Genomic DNA, 20,702 nt, shown 5'->3' with positions numbered 1-20,702 from the left:
TGATCAATTGGGGTCCATTCCAGGAATGCAAGTTGGTTCAACATACACAAATGAATAATGTAATACATCACTTAAACATAATAAAGGACAAAAATTACATTATAATCTCAATAGATGCAGAAAAGGCCTTTGATAAAATTAAAAACCCATTCATGTGAAAAACACTGGAAAAGTTAGGAATTGAAGAAACCTACCTCAGCATCATAAAAGGCCATTTATGACAAACACAAAGTCAACATAATACTTAGTGGAGAAAATCTAAAAGCATTGCCTCTAAATTCAGATAAAAAACAAGGCTGTCCACTCTATCTACTCTTATTCAATACAGTCCTGGAAACATTAACCAGAGTGATTGAGAAAGAAAAGGAAGTCAATATAATTAGAAAAAGAAGTCAAATTATCTCTGTTTGCTAATGATATGATCCTTATCTAGAAGATTCCAAAACTCTACCAGAAGACTTTTAAAGGTTATAAATGAATTTAGCAAAGTAGCAGGATACATGATCAACACCCATAAATCAATAGCTTTCCTATACTCCGATAGTGATTCAGTCAATCAGGAAAACCAACCCATTCACAATAACCTCAAAAAAAGAAATGAAATACATGGGTATTAATCAAACCAAGGAGGTAAAAAAAAAAAAAGAGCTCTACAATGAAAATTATAGAACACTGAAGACAGAAATTAAAGATGGAAAGACATCACATGTTCTTGGATAGGCACAATTAATATCGTCAAAATGGTCATAATATCAAAAGCAACATATAGATTCAAAATACCAGTGACAATCTTCACAGAATTAGAAAAAAAAAATTTAAATTCGTTTGGAAGAATAACAGACCCAGAATAGCCAAAGCAATACTAAACAAGAAAAGCAAAACAGGAAGCATCACAATCCCTGATCTGAAATTATACTACAGAGCTGTAGTGAAAAAAAGGGATGATCTTGGCATCACAAACAACATGAAGACTTAATGGAACAGAATGGAAGACACAGAGACAAATCCACATACCTATAGCTGTTTCATATCTAACAAAGGAGCCAAAAAAATAATAATCTTGGAGAAAACACAGCTTTTTTAACAAGTGGTGTTAAAAAACTTAGATAACTATGTTTTAAAAAATGAAATTAGACCCCTATCACTCACCTGCACAAAAGACACATCAAAAGGGATCAAAGACTTAGGAATTAGAACAGAAACTTTACAACTGCTAGAAGAAAACATAGGATCAACATTCCATCATATAGGTGCTGGCACCAACTTTCTTAACAAGACCCCAAAGCATAAGAAAAAACAACAACAACTAAGAATCAAAAAGTGGAGAGCTGTTAAACTAAAAAGCTTCTACACAGCAAAGGACATGATAGTGTAAAGAGACAGCCTACAGAATGCAAGAAAATCTTGGCCAGCTACTCTTCCAATATGGGATTAATATCCAGAACAAAGAACTCAAAAACAACACCTGCCCTCCCCCCCAAAAAAATCAACAAATAAATTAGCTAAAGAACTAAACAGAAACTGCTCAAAATAAGATACATAAAGGTTGTGGGGAGAAAGGTAAACTTGTACATTCATTGTTGCTAAGGCTGCAGACTAGTATGACCACTCTGGAAAGCAGACAGCGATTCCTCAAAAAAATAGGGATGAAACCATGTGACCCTCATATCCCACTCCTTGGTATTTTCTCATAATATCTAAAATTGGCATACTAGAGTAAGCAATACAGCCACATCAATGTTTATAGCAGCACAATTCAAAATTGCTAAATTATGGAGTCAACCCAGATGCCTATCGATAGATGAATACCACAATTTTAATCCATTCATGAAATTAATGGCATTTGCTGGCAAATGGATGGAAATGAAAAATATCATGATGAGTGAAATTAGCCAAACTCAGAGGTTTAATGTTTTCCCTTATATGTGGAAGCTAGAATAAAATAAAGGAAAGGGGGAGGGAAGGATAAGATAACATAAAGAATCAATCAAACAGAAATTAATAGATGAATGGGAGGAACTGTAGTAGAGTAGAGGAAGAAGAATGGGAGAGAGGAGAGAGTATGGGAAGGAAAAAGGAGCAGGGAAAGCTAGAGTCATGAACTAAAATAGATTTGTATGCATGTATGAGTTTGTTGGGATGAACCCAACTACTCTGTAAAACTAGAAAATAATAATAATAATAATAATAATAATAATAATAATAATAATCAACTAAATTAAAGAAAACTTTTTAAAAAAGGATCAGAAAAGAATCCAAGCCCAAATTTCACCTATGGTATGAAACTACTTAGCAGTGGACATGAACTTGAACTTGTAGACTTGTTTTTTGAACTTCTGAAATTGCATTAAAAAATCATATGGCTTTTGTATTTTTGCTCAGGCCCAGAAAGTTACACAAAGGGGTGTTACAGATAACAAAACTCTGATGAATGCTAGTTTACATTTTTGCTGGCCCCAACATCAGAATTTATGGAGGTCATTAGAGCCTCAGAGAGGGTTGTTATCTGGCCAGGGAAGGCCAAGATTTGTGCAGCATCACTAAAGTTTCAGAGAGGGCTGCTATCTGGTCAGAGAGCCAGGCATGGTGAGTTCAAGGCACAGGCAGGCATTCCAAGCTAGTTCAGAATTTGCAGTAATTTATAGTAAAGCCGAAATTATCTTTTCATGGCTTTGTGGCAAGATGGCTCCCAATTTTAACAGAAAATCAGTTTGTGTCTATCAATGATAACATGGCAGTGCCTCCAATTCCTATTCTGTTCAGCACAATTCGTATTCTGTTCAGAAATGGAATTTTCAGAGAATAGGAATTTTTAATTTTTAATTCCTATTCTTTTCCCCCATATTTTAAAGTCATTTTTTATGAGAGCATTATAATCATACATAGTATCTTGGTTCATTTTGACAAAATTATATATATAAGGAATTTTATTTCAATCTCTATTCTCCTGCCCTGTTTTCTTCTCTTCGTACCTCCCATTTTTCTTCTTCCTCTACACTACTGATCTTCCTTTCACTCTTATATTTTTATTGGCACTTTCTACATATACATAAAGATGAAATTTCCTTTTGTGCATTTATATGTATATAGCATGATTTTGTTAAATTCATTCCATATTTCTTATTCTTGACTGTCTGCATTAAGAAATGAGTTTTCCTGTCCTCGGCTTAACTTACTCCTTTTTACTTTCTAACTTATACTAGATGTACATTTATTTTAATACTTGTTAAAATCATTAATTTCTCTGACTATACATATGTCTTGTGATTTGTCCTTAGTGAATTTTAAAAATTTAAAACCAATGGGCAGTTTAATTTATTATGCCTACTCAGGCATTGCTTTTGAGCTAAGTAGTTTGATGGGACTGCATTTCTTTTTCTGTGTTCCAATTGTCATGCTGCTCAATGGAGAATGTTAAGATGCTACTTTTGCATTAAATCAAGAACCTCCAAATATATTGTGACCAATAAACTCTTTTGGTTACAAAAGGTATAAAATACAACCCAAATTTAAAAAGAAATTACTACACAAACAGACTAGATCTGACTTCAGAAGTGGCTGGAGATAGGAGCTCTCACAATGTTGTTCGCTTCTGGCTTCCTCATTTGCTCTCCCCTGAATGATAACTCCAGCATTTTTTCCCCTCATTTTGATGAAATACATTATTAAGTTCCTTCTTACAAATGGATAATTGGGGAATTCACTTTTTGAAATATCACACATCTGAAAATACCTTTATTCTGTCCTCAGATTTGACAGTATCTTGGCTAAGTAGATTTGATTAGCATTTTTCTTTCAAAATGTTGAAAACATTTTTCCCTTATTTTGCAGCATCTAATTGGCAATGGCGAGTTTGTTGTCAGTCTGAATTTTGCTTCTCTCTGGATTTTCTCTTTATAATTAATTCTGGAATTTCACAATTATGTGGCTAAGTGTGATTCTTTTCTCATATTTTGTGTTGGGCATTTTGTGGACCCGAAACATATTTTCTTCTTCAGTTTTAGGAAATTCTCTTGCATTCATTCCATAGTAAACTTTCTCTCCCTTTTTTCTTGACTTTTATTTCTTAAATTTCCTCAGTTTATATATTCTATGCTTCTTATATTTTTCATCATATTGTCCATCTTTGTCTTTCTGTTCTGAAAAAATTGCCTAATTTTATTTCCCAGAATCTATACTGACTTTAAAAAGTTTTCAGTAATCATATTTTCAATCACACAATCTAGTGACTTTATATAGGCAAGAATAATAACTTTTTGAAAGGAGAATAATTAAAAATTTAAAGTGTAAAAGAAGAAAATTTCAAAACTAAAGTGAATTTAAAGAACTAAGATGGGAAGAAAATTCACCAAAAACAGAAAATGTGAATTAGTCCGTTTTCTCCAAAGTAAGAGAATCAATAGGAAAAATGGCTGGATAGATGGGTAAATAAATTACATAGACATATGATAGGAAAGAAGGAAGGGAAGGAGGGAGGGAAGGAAGGAAGGAAAGGAGGAAGGGAAGGAAGGAAGGAAAAAAGGGAAAGGAAGGGAGGGAGGGAGGAAGGAGACAAATGAACTAGTTCAAGCACTGTGGAGGCTGAAAGCAGGGGAATGGCACTGATAAGTCCCAGTGTTCAGAGATCAAAGAACTGGAATCCTAGGGCAAAAGATAGATGTCCCAGCTCAAGAAGAAAGAGACCATTTGCCCTTCTTTTGCCTTTTTATTCTACTCAGACCCTCAACAGACCAGATCATGCATGACCATATTTTTGGAAGCTGATCTTTGTTCATATGCTGATCTAGATGCTAATCTCTTCCAGAAACACATTCCCAGTTGTTAAAGTTTTAACAGCTATCTGGATATCTCTTACCCGGTTGAGTTGAAACATAAAATTATCTATCATGAGGAGTTTATTTGTTTCCTAATGTTCTGTTTTCATAGCCTGGTGACTAGATGATGGAAATATCTGGCTGAATCTCACAGATAAGATTCAACAAGTTTTTGAAAAATTCAAGCTTTGAAAAAAAGTGTACTTCTATTCCCAAAATGATTATTTTTTTTTCTGTTTTCCTTGCATTTTTTCTCCACTCATTCATCTTAGATTTTTTTTCTAAAAAATTCTTCTTTTGTGTTTTAGAATTTTAATTCTATTTTTAAGAAGTCGTTATTTTTGCCTATAACTCTTGTTTAGGAGCAGATATTAAAAAATAAGGTGAGAATGGAAAACCCTGCTATGAGCTGGAAAGCTTCAGGATTGAAGATGAGGAAGCCATTGAGCTGGAGGTGTGGTCAGCCCCGGTGTACCGCTGTGTTCTCTAGTCACAGCTTGATCTCTCTTAAAATTAAATCTCCTATTTTTGCCTGAAATAAATGCCAGCTACAGATTGTTCTACACCAAGAGGTTAAAAAAAAAATTCCATGTGCATGTCCTGGTAGTCCTCTTTCCAGCTTCAGCTCTTTCTCCTACCCTCAGTGGTAACTCCATGTTAGGTCTGGAAAAGTCCCATTCTGGCAGCAAGGTGGTCCTTTCTACACATGTTGGAGGCAGCTGCTATTTCTGTTCTGCTTTATCCATTGAAGATACTCTCTCCTTTCTGTCTGTTGTTGGTTGTCTGTGTGTCCTTTTCCTTCCTTATGGTCCACTTAATGGAGTTTTGGAAGGCAAGGAAATCTGTGTGTATACTCAATTTGCCATCTTGACCTGGATGCCTTTCTGACTCCTTTATAAAGAATTTCAAATATGACTTGGGACATTTCTCGCCTGACCCCAATTATGCCAAAATTTTGGGTAAATTAAGTTCCCACAAGAACATCTCAATTACTGCATGATGGTTACACAATAAGAAAAACATTTGACTAGGGAGAGAAAAAAAAGAACATCTCAATTAATACTTTAGCCTCTCACTGCTTTGACAACTCCATCTGTAGGGATCTTTATTTCTTTGCTCTATCTGGGTCACTGATTTCTGTAACAATTATACTTGGGCCTTATCATCATCTTGAATAGAAACATTAAATGAAACTTGCTGTCATCTTGTAAAAAAAATTCCTTTACTTCCCATCTTATTATTTAATTACACTAGGAAACATACTTTTGTATTAATTAATATATCCAGTGTATTAGCTCATCTAATTGTTTCCCTTTTTTTTCATATTCTTCTAGTTCTTTCCTGGATTATACATCACAATCATAGTATCCATAAACTCCTTCTGTCAGAACTCTAAACATGAATCAATCAAATCGTGTTATAAATACTACCTAGGTTTAGTTTATGTCCCATCTCTATCACCAATAAGCTGTATGGCTTTGGGAAAATTCCTTAAATTTCCTGGGAGGGTGATTAGAGTTGAAGTGATACATGTGAAGTGCTTGGAAAAATGTCAGGCTCAATAAAAGTGTTCCATAAGCATTTACTACTAGTAGTAATATACTTTAAAATGCTAGTGAAATAGCAGTGTGTTTCATTAAGTTGTATTAAAGTATTTAAGGTACTTATACATTCAATTTATTATTTAACTCATTAAGTTGTATTAAAGTATTTAAGGTACTTATACATTCAGTTTGTTATTTAACTCGTCTTCCTATTGATTAAACATTTCTAAGGAGATGTAATGTTTGCATTTTTAAACTACATAGAGGCACAGATTTGTCTTGAGTCTGTTTTCTCAGCACTCAGTGAAATGAATTATTTCTCCTTCTTTTCTGACCCAATTCTGATAGCTAACTCTCCTTGCCTCAGAGAACTTGTTCTATTTATGATAGGCTAATGAACCACTGACATATAATTATGCATTTATGAAAGTAGTAGGTACCAATTACAAACTGGGAGGCATGCTTCTTCATAGTTTTTTTTATGTTACAATTGTAGTTTTAGAAATTAGATCAGATTGAAAAAGTTATTTCAGCTAGATCCTTTCTCATTGATACTATGTTGTATCAATTCTTCCACATCTATACTATATTATCGTTATTATGAGTTTGAATTTTAAAGACCTTAGGACTCTTTTTAGCTTGGGTCTCAGAAGTCTGTTTGATGATAGATATTCTGATGAGTTCCTTAAGTAAGAATCTGAAGGAAGATTCCTTATTCCCAGGCAGTGTAGAAATATTTTTACAGTTATGTTTAAGCTGGAACCTTCAATTCTAACAAAGTTCTAAAGAACTTTTGAACATGAAGACAAAACAAAGACATGGAATCATATCAAAAGAATGCATGAGCCATATCAGATTCTTCTACTACCAAAATATGGGCCACTTTGAAAACATTAAAGAATAAATAGTAGAATTTAAAAAAAAAAAAAGAACTTAACCAACTTTAGACACAGTCATTATAGAACGAGACTGGTTAATAATGTACACTGAGGATGTGAGGATTGTGTGTATATTAGCTTTAATGATTCTACCATCACATTTTTAGGTGTCTTTCAGGAGAAAATCAATGAGATATCATTTTAAATTTAAAAAAAACAACTCTAAATTCAACCTTAGGATGTGTAACAAAGAAGCAATGTAATATAGTGACTTTGGGTCCTCTTAGAGTCTTGGGCAAGTTACCAAAGCTTTCTGGACTCTGTTTCCTGTTCAACAAAATAAATTGATTATAGGTTGAATGAAATAATGTTTTAGAGCACTTTGTATATAAGAGTAAATAAGAAATGTTTATCGAACCGGATGAATCAAGTGAGCAAGTTTTTTAAGAGATCTGAGGCTTTTTAGGAGCAACTTCTCACTATAAAGAGTATAAAACCAAACATTTTATTTGCTCATACTCTTTATTTATAACTGAATCTTAAAACTTTTTATAGTTTTTGATTAATAAGTAAATTATTCTTTCTTTATTTCCCACCCCAAAAGGAAGAGAGAGCATCTTTATTTATGCTGTCAGCTTTGTCTTACCTTTGTATTCTAGGAATGTATATGGGATGCATTTCCTGGGAATATGGCAAATATATAATGGTTATGAGTACATAGCTCTATGAAGCCCCCTTCATAATCTGAGGATTTATTTTGGAGCTTATTTATCCAATGGGCCTACCAGAATGCCATTATATTCCAAACAAGCCATATAGAGGGTCCTTCTCTGAAAAGAGCTAGTTGATGAACCTTATTATCCTGATTCTTGACCCATCATCTCTGTTGTTTTTATAGGGTTTATAGATCTAGAATTGCTTTCTGAGAAAAATTTTAGTTCTGACAATGGCTAGATTTGAATTAAGATTATAAGCATATGTTATGTGCTTCTTCTGTCCTTCCTTCCAGGTATATGCAGAAATTACCAACCAACCAGGGGAATCTTTCTACTAAGCACAAACCCAGCAAAAGCTCCCCAAAACAAAAAGAAGCAAATATTAAGAATTTAACGGCCATACTTGTACAAGAATGTGTGCTCCTTAGTGATACAGACTATGTCTGATTCACTTTTGTCTTCCCAACATGTATGTTAACTGTAAAGTAAGAATACGAGTCAGTCCCAGTGGCTTGGTGGACTGAGGCAAGAGGATTCTGAGTTCAAAGCCAGCTTCAGCAACTTAGCAAGATCCTAAAACAACTCAGTGAGACCTTGTTTCTAATAGAATATAAAAAAGGGCTGCCAATGTGGCTCAGTGGTTAAGTGTCCCTGGGTTCAATCTTTGGTACCAAAAAAAAAAAAAAAAAATAGGAGTCAGTTTCCTTAGTGGGGGTGGGAGGAAGGGAGAAACTTAGAGCATTTTCATTTGGACTCTAAAAGGAAAAAACAGTAAAAATTGTAAAATATTTTAAAACATCCAAATTTTCATGGAAGTCTTTGGAAACAAATTAGAATGCATCCACATTATCTCAAAGGCATAGGTACATGTAACTCTGTTATAAACCATATATTCCTAACCCATGAAATCAGATGGAAGAGCTCTTGACATCTTTATTTCCATAATCAGTTTCATTTTCCTAAAACAATTCAAACTAGTAGAAAATTTCCAGAATTTACACTTTGACTCACCCAAATTTCCAAGGGAAAAAAACAAACAAAATTAAACATGTTTCATCCTCAAAATTTCCCCACTTACCAATTTTTTCAACTTAAATGTGACCCTCTTACAGCACCCCACTTTCTCTTAAAGTTTGCCTGATGAGGCACACACACTTTTTTGGACACACACACTCACCTGTAGAATCGTAATAGTTTCTCAGATGAGTCACATGTCAGTACATTTTTAATTGGTAAAGCTAATAATATTCATTTTAATTACACCCTAATCATTTATTGGTGTCAGTTTCTCTCCACAATGTGAAATCTTGCAAATCACTCTCTAAAAATCACTTGTGGACTTTCGGGCTTTGGCAGGCTGGGACAGAATTTCTGAGAACATACTGTGTGAATGTTCCAGAGAAGGCAGTCGATCTGAGAGGACCCACATGGGAGCAGTTTATCTTGGACCAGGCTGGTGACTTGTATCTTGGATTTGAGTATTTAACGATCACATGAAGATAAAGCCTACCTCACACATTACTCCTAATGATTATTCAGTTTGTAAAAGTAGGGGCCACCAACTGCAGACAAGGGGTCTCATCCAGGAGCTGCTGTGGATACTTTCCTCTGCCAGTAAGTGCTTAATGACTCATTTTCCTCAACAGAATTTTCATAAGGCTGGAATTCAGGGAGGGATGTCTGGAGAATGTCTGAAAAGAAGTTCACAAGCCACTGTCCTGGTTTTTGCTGAAGAAAGCACCCGTGTCAGCCAGACTAGTTGACTAAAGCAAACAACTGATTTCAGTAATATGAATGATCCATGAAAGGTCACCATGAAACTTGTTTTAATCAGGGTGAAAACAATTTAAAATTCCAAAAAGAAAATTCATTAGTGGAAAAATTAAAGACACAGTAGGTTAACAACTATGTTCATGGGGAATCAGAGAAGTTGTCAAAGTGAATTGCATTGAACCTGTCAGAATATTCCAAGAGAAACTGTTGTGCATGTGGGTGTTTTAATTTAGTCATTTTACTGATCTGTCAAGTTGACCGATCACTTCGGAATTTTGTGGACTTAGCCAAAGTGAAATTTTACATAAAACTATTCTTTTCAGATGCTTCTTTATTTATTGTAAAAATTTTTATAATCACTAACTCTTCTCCTTTCTCAGAAGATATTCTGAGAGGAAAGCAAAAATACCACTCTTGCAAAGCCATTTCCATTCTTCCAAAGGTCTGCTGGAAAATTATTCTTACTGATCTTTCCATCTTTCTAGCCTGTGCAAACACACCTAACCCATACTAAATTTCACCAGATGGCATTTTATTTCTTTAAAGTAAAGCAGCCGTGGGTTTAGACAGTTGAATTTTTAAACTTCTGTATTTACTGAAAGTGCATATGGTGCTATATGGACAAAGAAATTGTGCTGAAAGAAAAACATTTCTGTCTGCAGTACCTCATAATCTCCCAGGGGAGAAAAAAGTGCAGTTATATGGTGTACTTCTCTCAAAATCTTATGTCGCTTCAGTGTTCTTCTTCTGCTAAAAATTAGATATGTGTATAATGACTATATCATGTAGATTTATTATTTTATATTCATCTTTCAGTTACAAATAAAAAGGTTATATAAAACTCAGTGACTTACCAAAGCAATCCATGAGTGATTTCGAAAAAGAAACTTGAACTTGTAAAACAAACAAACAAACAAAAAACCTCTGTATGTCAATGTAAGCAGATGTTGGTGTAGAATTTACAAGGATGAGAAGGCTATAAAATCTCCCTTGAGCCACTCGTAGTTCATTTCAAGGCCAAGAACGCCCCCAAAATCTGTTTCTAATTTTACAGAAATCTTTTGAAATTTGGCACAGTATTCAAAAGTCCATGGAAAGGAAAAAACTCTTGTCCTGACTTCGGCTTCCAAGTAGGAAGACAGACTTGCTTCTTTTCAACGGTTTTCACAGATCTACAGACCCACGCTCTACAGTCAAAATTAGCTAACTTTCAAAAACATCTGGAAAAATGAAGGTTAGTATGTGCACCCTCAGTTATTGCTAAAGAAGGTTGGCTGGGTTGAGTGTGATCAGAGTTTTCTATTGTTCAGAAGGTGAGGATTTGTATACGAGTATTCACTTCCTGGAGTGGGTTAGGATTGGGAAAATGTTCTAAATATACTATAGAAACATTTGTCCTTGCAGAGCTGGAAGAATTCCAGCAATTATTGCCAGATCAGTGAAGGACAATTGAAAGCTTTATGGGGAAGGAGAAATAGGATTTACATGTAATCAAAATCTTGCCATTTCTGTTTAGCAGAAACTACATATATGCCTAATTTTCTTTATTTTATGTAGACATGGTTAAAAATTGTATTTGGAGTTGCTACCTCTGCTGTGCTTGCTTTACTGGTCATGTGCATTGTCTTACGCCCTTCGAGAGGTAAGGAATTTCTCTGATTTGCTCAGTCTGCCTAGAATAGCTTGGAAAGTGCACTAATGCGTGATCACAAGTGGTTGAACATTTCCTAAGTGCTTATTTTCCAAAGTGAGGCTGTTATTTCTAAGAAGACATATAAGCTCACAGATATGTGTTGTGTAAAACCAGAAATACTGAGGAATTTAAGGCATGGGTAGGAAGAGATTTACAGTGTTATTTCAGCAATAGAAAAACCTAAGAACTATTCTGCATCACCCCCACAACCCCCCAAAAATATATGCATATTTTAAATACAAGCTTTGATAGGCCTTTAGAGGCAGTATTTTTAACTAGCATTGTTTTTTTTCATTATTAGGTTTATCTTGAGGAAAGTAAAAATGAGTAAGAAGGAGTAAGAAGAGTTAAAATAAAATTTATGGAGTTTTAAAATAACTAAATAGTCTTTCCAAAGGAAGAAGTTGAAAATAGAACTCTCAGAAATAGCTGTATACAACAAGTAAAATTGTTCTATGTGCAGTAGAATCGAACAATTAAATTAGAAGTTTAAATATAGTTGAGCCAGCATTATGATTAGTGATAAATTGATTCCTTTTACAAAAAAAGCTTAGTTTGACATTGATCTCAGTTGAAAACTGGGAGATTCTGTGGGCTGAAATTGAAGCTAGTTTTAAATTATGACTCTGTCTACAGATAATACAGTCATACTAAGGGCATAGTTTCTTTGTATGAAAATATTTATAGAAACTTGAACTTCTGAAACAGAAGATAGAACAATAACAGATTTTGTGCTTTAGATTCTAGGAAAGGGGAAATGTTTGTACCAACAAATATCAAAAGTTTATGACAGCCAATGTGGGAAATATTTTTGGTGAAAAATAGCTGATCATAAAGGAAGGTAGATGACACCTCCAGCCAAAGATCTTAAAAACCAAATATAGAAAATAATTTGAAACATCCAAAATGCTTAAGGGATTTTTTTAATAGATTTGGAAAATGAATGCAGATTAGCAACATGCAAGCAGTGTTCTCAGATCTTCAATTAGATTTTTAGTCTGTATTCTGCTAGCATAAGACTGTTGAGATATATGCAGTGTGTGTCCATATACTTTATAAATTTTCAAATTAAAATTGTTTTTAAACAGGTGTCTCTTCTCCATCCTTTTAGAGGCACATTTCCCGCCTACCAACAATTGTCAGGTGTTGTGTTAGATTTAATGACCCTTTGAATATTAAATCATTACAAATCAACTCATAATTTTTAAAGAAATTCAGAAGTACATGAAATGGACACTTTTCTCCCTCAGAAATAGATGTTCTTAGAGTGAAAGTATGTGGATTTTATTTGGAGCATGCCTCTCTGTTCACAGGGAAGGAAGGATTGCACTTCAGAATTTGAGTTATCATTTCTAATAAGAGATACACTACATTTACACATTACCAATATTATATAAGCATACACACAAAGAGACATTTGTGTCATTCCATATAATCCCATTTATACCCTCTTTCCAAGTTTAGATTTGTAGAGTATACACATAAATTTTATGTTATAAATCATATATAATATAAAAGTCTGATGTATTTTATAGCATAGTTTTCTGTTTTCAACTGGCAAGATTACACTCAGAGTAATTTCATGATAGGGTGAAGTAATAAAATTAATTTAGTATTCATTCAGAAAGAAAAATTATGAATAAACTGAGAACTCTGCTTTTATTTCTTTTTTCATTTATAATATCAATTTTTTAATTTTAAATTTGATGAAGAACTTCTTTTGAAGTCACATAAATATACTGTAAATGGGACCAATCATTCCCCTGCTTTCGTGAGCAGGTTGGGGGCAGAAGCCCAGCTTTCCTGGTGTTGGTGTCACAGGCAGCCCTGGTGTCAGATGCACTGGCCTTCTCTTCTGACTTTCCTCCTTTCTTATCATCCCATGCCTCAAGCATCCAGGGCCAGGTTGCCAGGCCCAGTCTTTGCTCTCACATTTGTCCCATGCCTAGTGAGGATTTAAAGTAGCAAGGCAGAAAAGGGAAGCAGGCAAGGAAAGGATCCTAGAACTTGAAGCCAAGTAGGTGTCTACTTGGGCTGCTTCTCACACTTCATCAAATATCCATTACCTCACATTTACCTCGGGTGCCCTTGTATTCTTAGCCCAGAATTTGTAAGCAACGTAAGAACAGTCTTGAGAAACTTGAAGAGAGACTTATGGAACATTCATTCACTCATCCATGTGTATACTGATGCGTGAAGTCCCACTAATTTACCTGGCCACCATTGGCCAGTTGCAAGGGTTCCAGAGATGCAGCAGTCTTGATTTCCCTCCTTTACCCTTGAAAGGTAAAGGAAGACTTTGTGAACCCAAAGATAAAGATACCTGGTCCACACCACCATTACCAGAGAAGGATTTCTATCATTCCCCACAGGTCTAAGTGAAAAAAAAAATGAGAGGGTCTTTTCCATGAAGCAGTAGGGTCTACAGAGAGCCAGTCTCAGGATTAAAAGTGTTTGGAATGAATTACACAGGATCTTAGGAACAGATAGGAATGTGCAATAGTGAAATGAGAAAGATCCACTTGGCTTACATAATAAAAACATCTAAGGAGCACGTTTCATCAAAAAATCTAAAATAATCCATTTTTTGTTTGTCAAAATGGAAAACACACATAGATTTCTACCCTTTGGTGCCAAGTTATTCTCCTTGGCCTCACCCTACACCACTTCTATTGATTTTCATTCTCCTTTCCACTTCCATTCATTTCTTATCTTGAGATTCTTCTTCCTGGGCACCCTCCTCCAGTGTGAAGATGGAACCCAAACCAAGCTCCCCAGCTCCCCCTTATTATTTATTTATTTATATATATATTTTTAAATTTTTGGTACCGGGGACTGAATTTAGGGGCACTTAACCACTGTGAGCCATATCCCCAGCCCTTTTTTTTTTTATTTTTTATTTTGAGACAGGGTCCTGCTAATTTGTTTAGGGCCTCAGTAAATTGCTTAGGCTGGCTTTAAACTCACTATCCTCCTACCTCAGCCTCCCAAGCCCCTGAGACTACAGGAATGCATCACAATGCTGGGTTCCCCCTTGTTTTTATTGATCCTGAAGACAAACATGTAGATCATCTTCTTTCTAGAGATTTACAGAGGTAATGAAACAGAGAAACTAGAATTGGAATGTTACAGAGGCCCCAGAATTTATCACATAAATTCTATATAGCTTTTCCGGGTTTGTGATTTCTAGTTTCTGAATTCCTGGACTTTTGTCAAAAGGAATTGTAGGAGCTATGTACCCTTTCCTTGGATTCTACTGAGTGTAGATTTCTTCACATGGTGATGAGCAAACATTAAAGAAATGTTTGCTATTTTTCTAAAATTTCTAACATGTAGCAGATACTTGGTGAATGGTAGTAGAGTTGCTCTATGTTCACTATCCTGATTTACATATACACAGACACAGGCCAAGACGGGGAGTAGGCACTGCTGCTTGATGGATTTCAGTTTTCAAAATGTCCCCCTTAATTCTGAAAGTAGGAAGTTTTTAATCATGAATATCTTTGCTGTCCCTGTGTATGAGGTGATCTTAGAAGAAAAGAAGAAAAAAGTTAAAGGGAGGATGAAAAAACAGAGAGAGCTAGGAGGGTTATGCAATATGAGTTAAGTGCAAATTCACTGGGTCTGCCTTGGGGTTCTCAGTGAAGGGAGAGCCACTGCTGGTCTAGCCTTAGACCACCCTAGAGTCCTATTGTCCACCTTTACATTCTTTTGCTTCTACTGTTGTTTTCATTTTATTTATTTATTTATTTATTTATTTATTTATTTATTTTAGTCTGAAGTATTTTATACAAATTTAGATTTATTGCCAATTTCTAAAATTGAGGTTTCTCATAAAAGGTTACATTTTGGGCTTTTAAAAAGCATGTAGTTGTTTATTACAGCATCATCCTAATTGTCAGTAGCAAATTTTGCATTTGTCTACTTTAGTTACTAGTACTACAGACTAACTAGGTGACTTAAATAATAGAACTTGATTTTCTCTTTGTTCTGAAGACTGGAAGTCCCGGTTCAAGGTGTCCACAGCTTTGGTTTCTCTTCAGGCCTCTCCTTGGCTTGTAGGCAGCTTCTCTGTGCATGTACGTCCCGCTGTCACTTCCTCTTCTTATAAAGACACTAGTCCTATTGAATTAGAACCAAAACCTTATGACCTTGTTTAGCTTTAATCAACTCCTGAAAGCTTCTATTTTCAAACATAGTCACATTTGGGGTCAGGGTTTTAACCTGTAAAATTTGGGGGAACACGACTCAGTTCATAACATTGGTGGTCAGTGAAGGCCTCTCTGAGATGGTGTTTCAGCTGGGGCCTTGAGAACAAGAAGGGCAAAAGCTGGGGACAGGCCCACAATGTAGAGGAAAAGACAGGTCCTGATACAGGAAAGTGGGGAGTTCAAGGAACCCAAAGGAGACTGATGGAGCTGCGAAGCCAAAATTATTTAAACAAATTAGCAAGTGAAATAGATATATACTTATTTATCTTATAAATAAAAGATATAGCAATAGATTCATATTTATGACTAAATACATATATATATAATGTATATCTAAAATTAGCAAAGTAATACTTGATATAAAGTATTTCTGAAGATATCTAAAGTTATAGGTAATTTTGATAGAACAAAGATTATTATTTTCTCAGAAGAAATATTTAGAATACCTACTACATTTTAGTCAGAAATATACTGTTGTTGTTATTATGATTATTACTGCTATAACCCCAAAAGTCACTTTTGGTACAGTAAGACATTGCGAAATGTGATCATCTTCAAAAGAGATGTGAATATGTTTTTAAGATTTGAGATTTCCCAGTATTAACATTTAGAGCTGTAGAACAGACTCCCTCAAACTTTGGAAGAGTTTTAAGCTATTTATTCAGTGTTCTTTTGGAGGAAAACATGAGGGGTCTGCAAGGTTGAGGAAAAGGCTCAGAACATTCATGTATATAAAAGATCTTTTGAGTTGAGTGTAAATAAATAAAGTTCATAGATTATATTTCTCTAATTGGCATTTGGATTTTAAAATCACAGAAGATGAATCTTGGCAAACTCTTTTTAAGTTTTGCCAAATTTTAGATATTAAAAAAAAACCCTCCAAATCTTTGGATGATTCCTATCATGCAGACGAATTTACCTGTCTCTGATTTCCAAAGCAAGTTGTGCCACAACTATTATAGGAGCATCTTATCATAAATAGACCTTTAGAAAAACATGTTCAAAGATCAAATCAGGAATTTGGAATCATGTCTAAATGTTTTCGAAAATCAGAAACTGTTCAACAGAACCTTAAGATGTATCAATAATCAACCAGATACAAAGTGAAGTGATTTTTCATATAACAGTTAATCAAACACCAACCAGTTTCCTTTTACTTTTTGTCATTATATTTAGAGCAAAGAATTTGGTTTTCATTTCTGATATCCTTATGAATACAAAAAATAAGTAGCAAAAACAGGATAACAATATTTGTTAAGTTTAATTCTAATTAATAATAAAAAGAATAATATTGTTTAATATCAAAATTAAATTTTTCATACGGATCATAATTTTATACTTGGCAGAAAAATCACTGTTTAGAAGTTTTTAAAGGGCTCCTAAACTATATATTAAACAGCTATATGTTAAACAACTATAAGTTAAAAAATCACATAACTGTTGGGCAGTTATAACAACTGTAACAAATATATGTTATATGTTATAACAACTATATGTTAAAAGATCACATAACTGTTGGGCACAGTGGTGCAGGCCTATAATCCCAGTGACTTGGGAGACTGAGGCAGAAAGATCACAAGTTCAAAGCCAGCCTCAGAAACTTAGCGAGGCCCTAAGCAACTTAGTGAGTCCCTGTCTCTAAATCAAATATAAAAAAGGATGGGGATGTTGTTCATTGGTAAGCACTGTTGGGTTCAATCCCTGGAACTCAAAAAAATAAAAATAAAAATCAGATGACTTAGATGAAATAAATTTCTAGGAAAATGTTCATTATCAAAACTTATACACAAGAAATTGAAAACCTGAGTAGAACTATAATATGTAGTTAGGTGTTATGTAGTCATTTGAAAACTTCCCATGAAGAAAATACTAAGCCCAGATAGTTACAGTGGCAAACTTTACCAAACTTTTGAAAAAGAATTATTACCAATGCTTAAAAAATTATCCTAAAAACCAGAGCAATTCTCAGCTTGTTCTTTAAATCCAGTGCTACCCAGATACTAAAACCAGACAAACACATCATGACTGGAGAAAGCTGTAGAACAACATCTTTAATAAATATAGATGTAAAAGTCCTGAAAAATAATAGTAGACCAAACCATCAATATATAAAAAGGATTATACATCAAGGCTAAGTGGGATTTCTCCCAAGAACATAAGGTTGTTTTAACATTAGAAAATTAATGTAGTAAGTCTTCTTAGCAGGAAAAAAGCAAGAACCACATAATTATTATAACATAGAAAAAGGAGTTGTCTAAATTCAGCATGCTTTCATGATAAAAACACTCAACAGAATAGAAACAATGCAAACTTCCCCAACCTGTTAAAAGGTGTCTATAAAAATATCACAGTTAAAATTTTCAAGGCTTTTCCCCTATAATCAAAAACAGAAGACTAGTTTGTCTGCTTTCACTACTTGTATTCAAGATTTTATCGGTGGTTCTACACAGGATGATTTAGACAATAAGGTGACATACAAGGTATGCAGGCTGGAAAGGAAAAAGTAAAATAATCTCTATTTGAAGATGACACAATCTTTTTTTATATAGAAAATTCTAAGGAAGACACTATATACTTAAGAGAACTAAAAAACATATTCAGCCTAGTTGCAAAATACAAGATCAATACATAAAAATCAAGTGTACTTCTATACTTTTGAAATTAACAACCAGAAAATCTAAGTAAATAGAAAGATGGCCCATATTTATGAATCAGAAAACAACACTTTTAAGTTAATGACAATGCTTCATAAATTTATGTATCAATTAAATGCAGTCTCTATCCCAATTCATTTTAGTTTTTTATAGAAATTGTCAAGCTGATCTTCAAATTCATACGAAAATGTAAGGTACCCAGAATCACTAAAGTAATCTTAAAAACAAGCAAACAGAAATCATAATTCCCAACTTTGAGACTTACTACAAAGGAACATAATCAATATGTGAGGTACTGGCATACAGAAAGATGCGTAGATCAATGGAATAGAATTGAGGGTCCAGAAATAGTCTTATATTTGTGGTTAAATGATCTTTTTTTATAAAGGTGCCATGACAATTCATTGAAGAATACCTGAAGAAGTAGTTATGGAACAACTGAATATCTATGTGGGAAAGAACATTGGACCTTCCTTTCGCCATAAACAAAACAACTCAAAATGGACCAAAGACCCAAGTATAGGAGCTAATACTTTAAACTTATAGAACCTAGGAATAATTCTTCAAGTCCTTGAGTAGGCAATGATTTCTTAACTATGATCAAAAGCATAAGCAACAAAAGGCAAAATACATAAGTTCGTCTTCCTCAAAATTTAACACTTCTGAGTTGCCAAGGACAACATCAAAAAAGTGAAAAGACTACCCACGAAATGAGAAAAAAATATTTGCAAGTCATATATCTGATAAAGGACTTGCATCCAGAATATATAAAGAACTCTAACAACTCAATAGTATAAAAAGGCAAATAGCCCAATCAAAAATTATCAATATGCATTTCCCCAAAGAAGATATACAAATGGCTAATAAACATATGAATGATGATCCAAACTTATAGTCATTAAGAAAATACAAATCAAAGTCACAGTGAAATACCAGGAATGAATTGCTGGGGAGTAATTAGGCAACCACCTAGGTGTGACATAGCCTGACCTTGAGGGTCCAGTAGAAATGGAGAAAAGCCGAACAGGGAGAGGTTTAGATAGAATTGTCCAGGTTGGCTGTTGGACAAAGGCAGTAAGAGAAGAGGGGACACAAAAGTCTCTCCCAAGTGTTTGAACTGAGGAGTGATGATAGATAGTGCCATTTGTGTACAGAAATCTGGAGGAGTGTGGAATTTATTTCGTAGCACTGAAAGTACCCATAATATATGCATGTGAAGATATTAAAAAGGAAGTTTAATATCCAAATACACATCACCAATGCAGAGAAGAAATGGGGTGGGGCAGTGACAGTAAGGGATGGATTAACCCAAATATATACAATAGAAACCTCAGGAGAATAAAATGACCCAGGAAGGTAGCTCTTCCTTAGGCCTCTAGCAATAGCCATGAGACCATACCACAATTTAAAGTAGAGTTTAGAGGAAGATGAGCTGCCAAAGGAGACTAAGTGGGTCTTGAAAACTAGGTGAGGTTTACTTTCATCTTTAGAGTCACCAAAATGACATTTGCCATTCATGTTCTTATGCATGATATTGACCATATCCCAGGAATATTGAAAGCTGTTAAGTATTATGAAAAAAAACCCTAAATTAAAATAACATAATATACAAGCAAGCTATTTTTAAAAAAAGCCTGACAGTTCTCTTTGAATAATTTGTTGCTCTGTATTGTTTGTACATACCATGGAAAATCACTTTCAGAATTGAGAGCTTACCATCTCACTCCAGTAAGATTGGCAGCCATTAGGAAGTCAAACAACAACAAGTGCTGGCGAGGATGTGGGGAAAAGGGTACACTTGTACATTGCTGGTGGGACTGCAGATTGGTGCAGCCAATTTGGAAAACAGTATGGAGATTTCTTGGAAAGCTGGGAATGGAGCCACCATTTGACCCAGCCATTCCCCTTCTTGGTCTATTCCCTAAAGACCTAAAAAGAGCATGCTACAGGGACACTGCTACATCGATGTTCATAGCAGCACAGTTCACAATAGCAAGACTGTGGAACCAACCTAGATGCCCTTCAATAGACGAATGGATAAAAAAAATGTGGCATTTATACACAATGGAGTATTACTCCGCATTAAAAAATGACAAAATCATAGAATTTACAGGGAAATGGATGGCATTAGAGCAGATTATGCTAAGTGAAGCCAGCCAATCCCTAAAAAACAAATGCCAAATGTCTTCTTTGATATAAGGAGAGTAACTAAGAACAGAGTAGGGACGAAGAGCAGGAGAAGAAGATTAACATTAAACAGGGACGAAAGGTGGGAGGGAAAGGGAGAGAGAAGGGAAATTGCATGGTAATAGAAGGAGACCCTCAGGGTTATACAAAAGTAGATACAAGAGGAAGTGAGGGGAAAGGGAAAAATAATACAAGGGGGACAAATGAATGTCAAATGTCATTTTGGTGACTC

The 20,702-nt window shown here is 34.6% G+C and overlaps 1 protein-coding gene across 2 annotated transcripts in view; it reads left to right on the top strand.

The window, feature by feature from the left end:
- Nucleotides 1–9,310: 9,310 nt before the first annotated feature.
- LOC107136887 (fibroblast activation protein alpha) overlaps nt 9,311–20,702 on the top strand; it is an 81,761-nt gene continuing 70,369 nt past the window's right edge. Inside the window, exons 1-3 of one of the 2 annotated variants that reach the window (XM_048812382.1) lie at nt 9,311–9,566; nt 10,780–10,959; nt 11,283–11,367. In XM_048812382.1, coding sequence (XP_048668339.1) covers nt 10,954–10,959; nt 11,283–11,367 — 91 coding nt within the window. In that variant the 5' untranslated portion in view covers nt 9,311–9,566; nt 10,780–10,953. The remainder of the gene's footprint in view (nt 9,567–10,779; nt 10,960–11,282; nt 11,368–20,702) is intronic. The other variant, XM_015479254.2, reaches the window with a different exon arrangement.

The sequence above is a fragment of the Marmota marmota genome, unplaced genomic scaffold (assembly GCF_001458135.2).
Source record: "Marmota marmota marmota unplaced genomic scaffold, marMar, whole genome shotgun sequence".
In the NCBI taxonomy this organism is placed as follows: Eukaryota; Metazoa; Chordata; class Mammalia; order Rodentia; family Sciuridae; genus Marmota; species Marmota marmota.
This window is presented reverse-complemented; position numbering and strand designations above follow the sequence as displayed.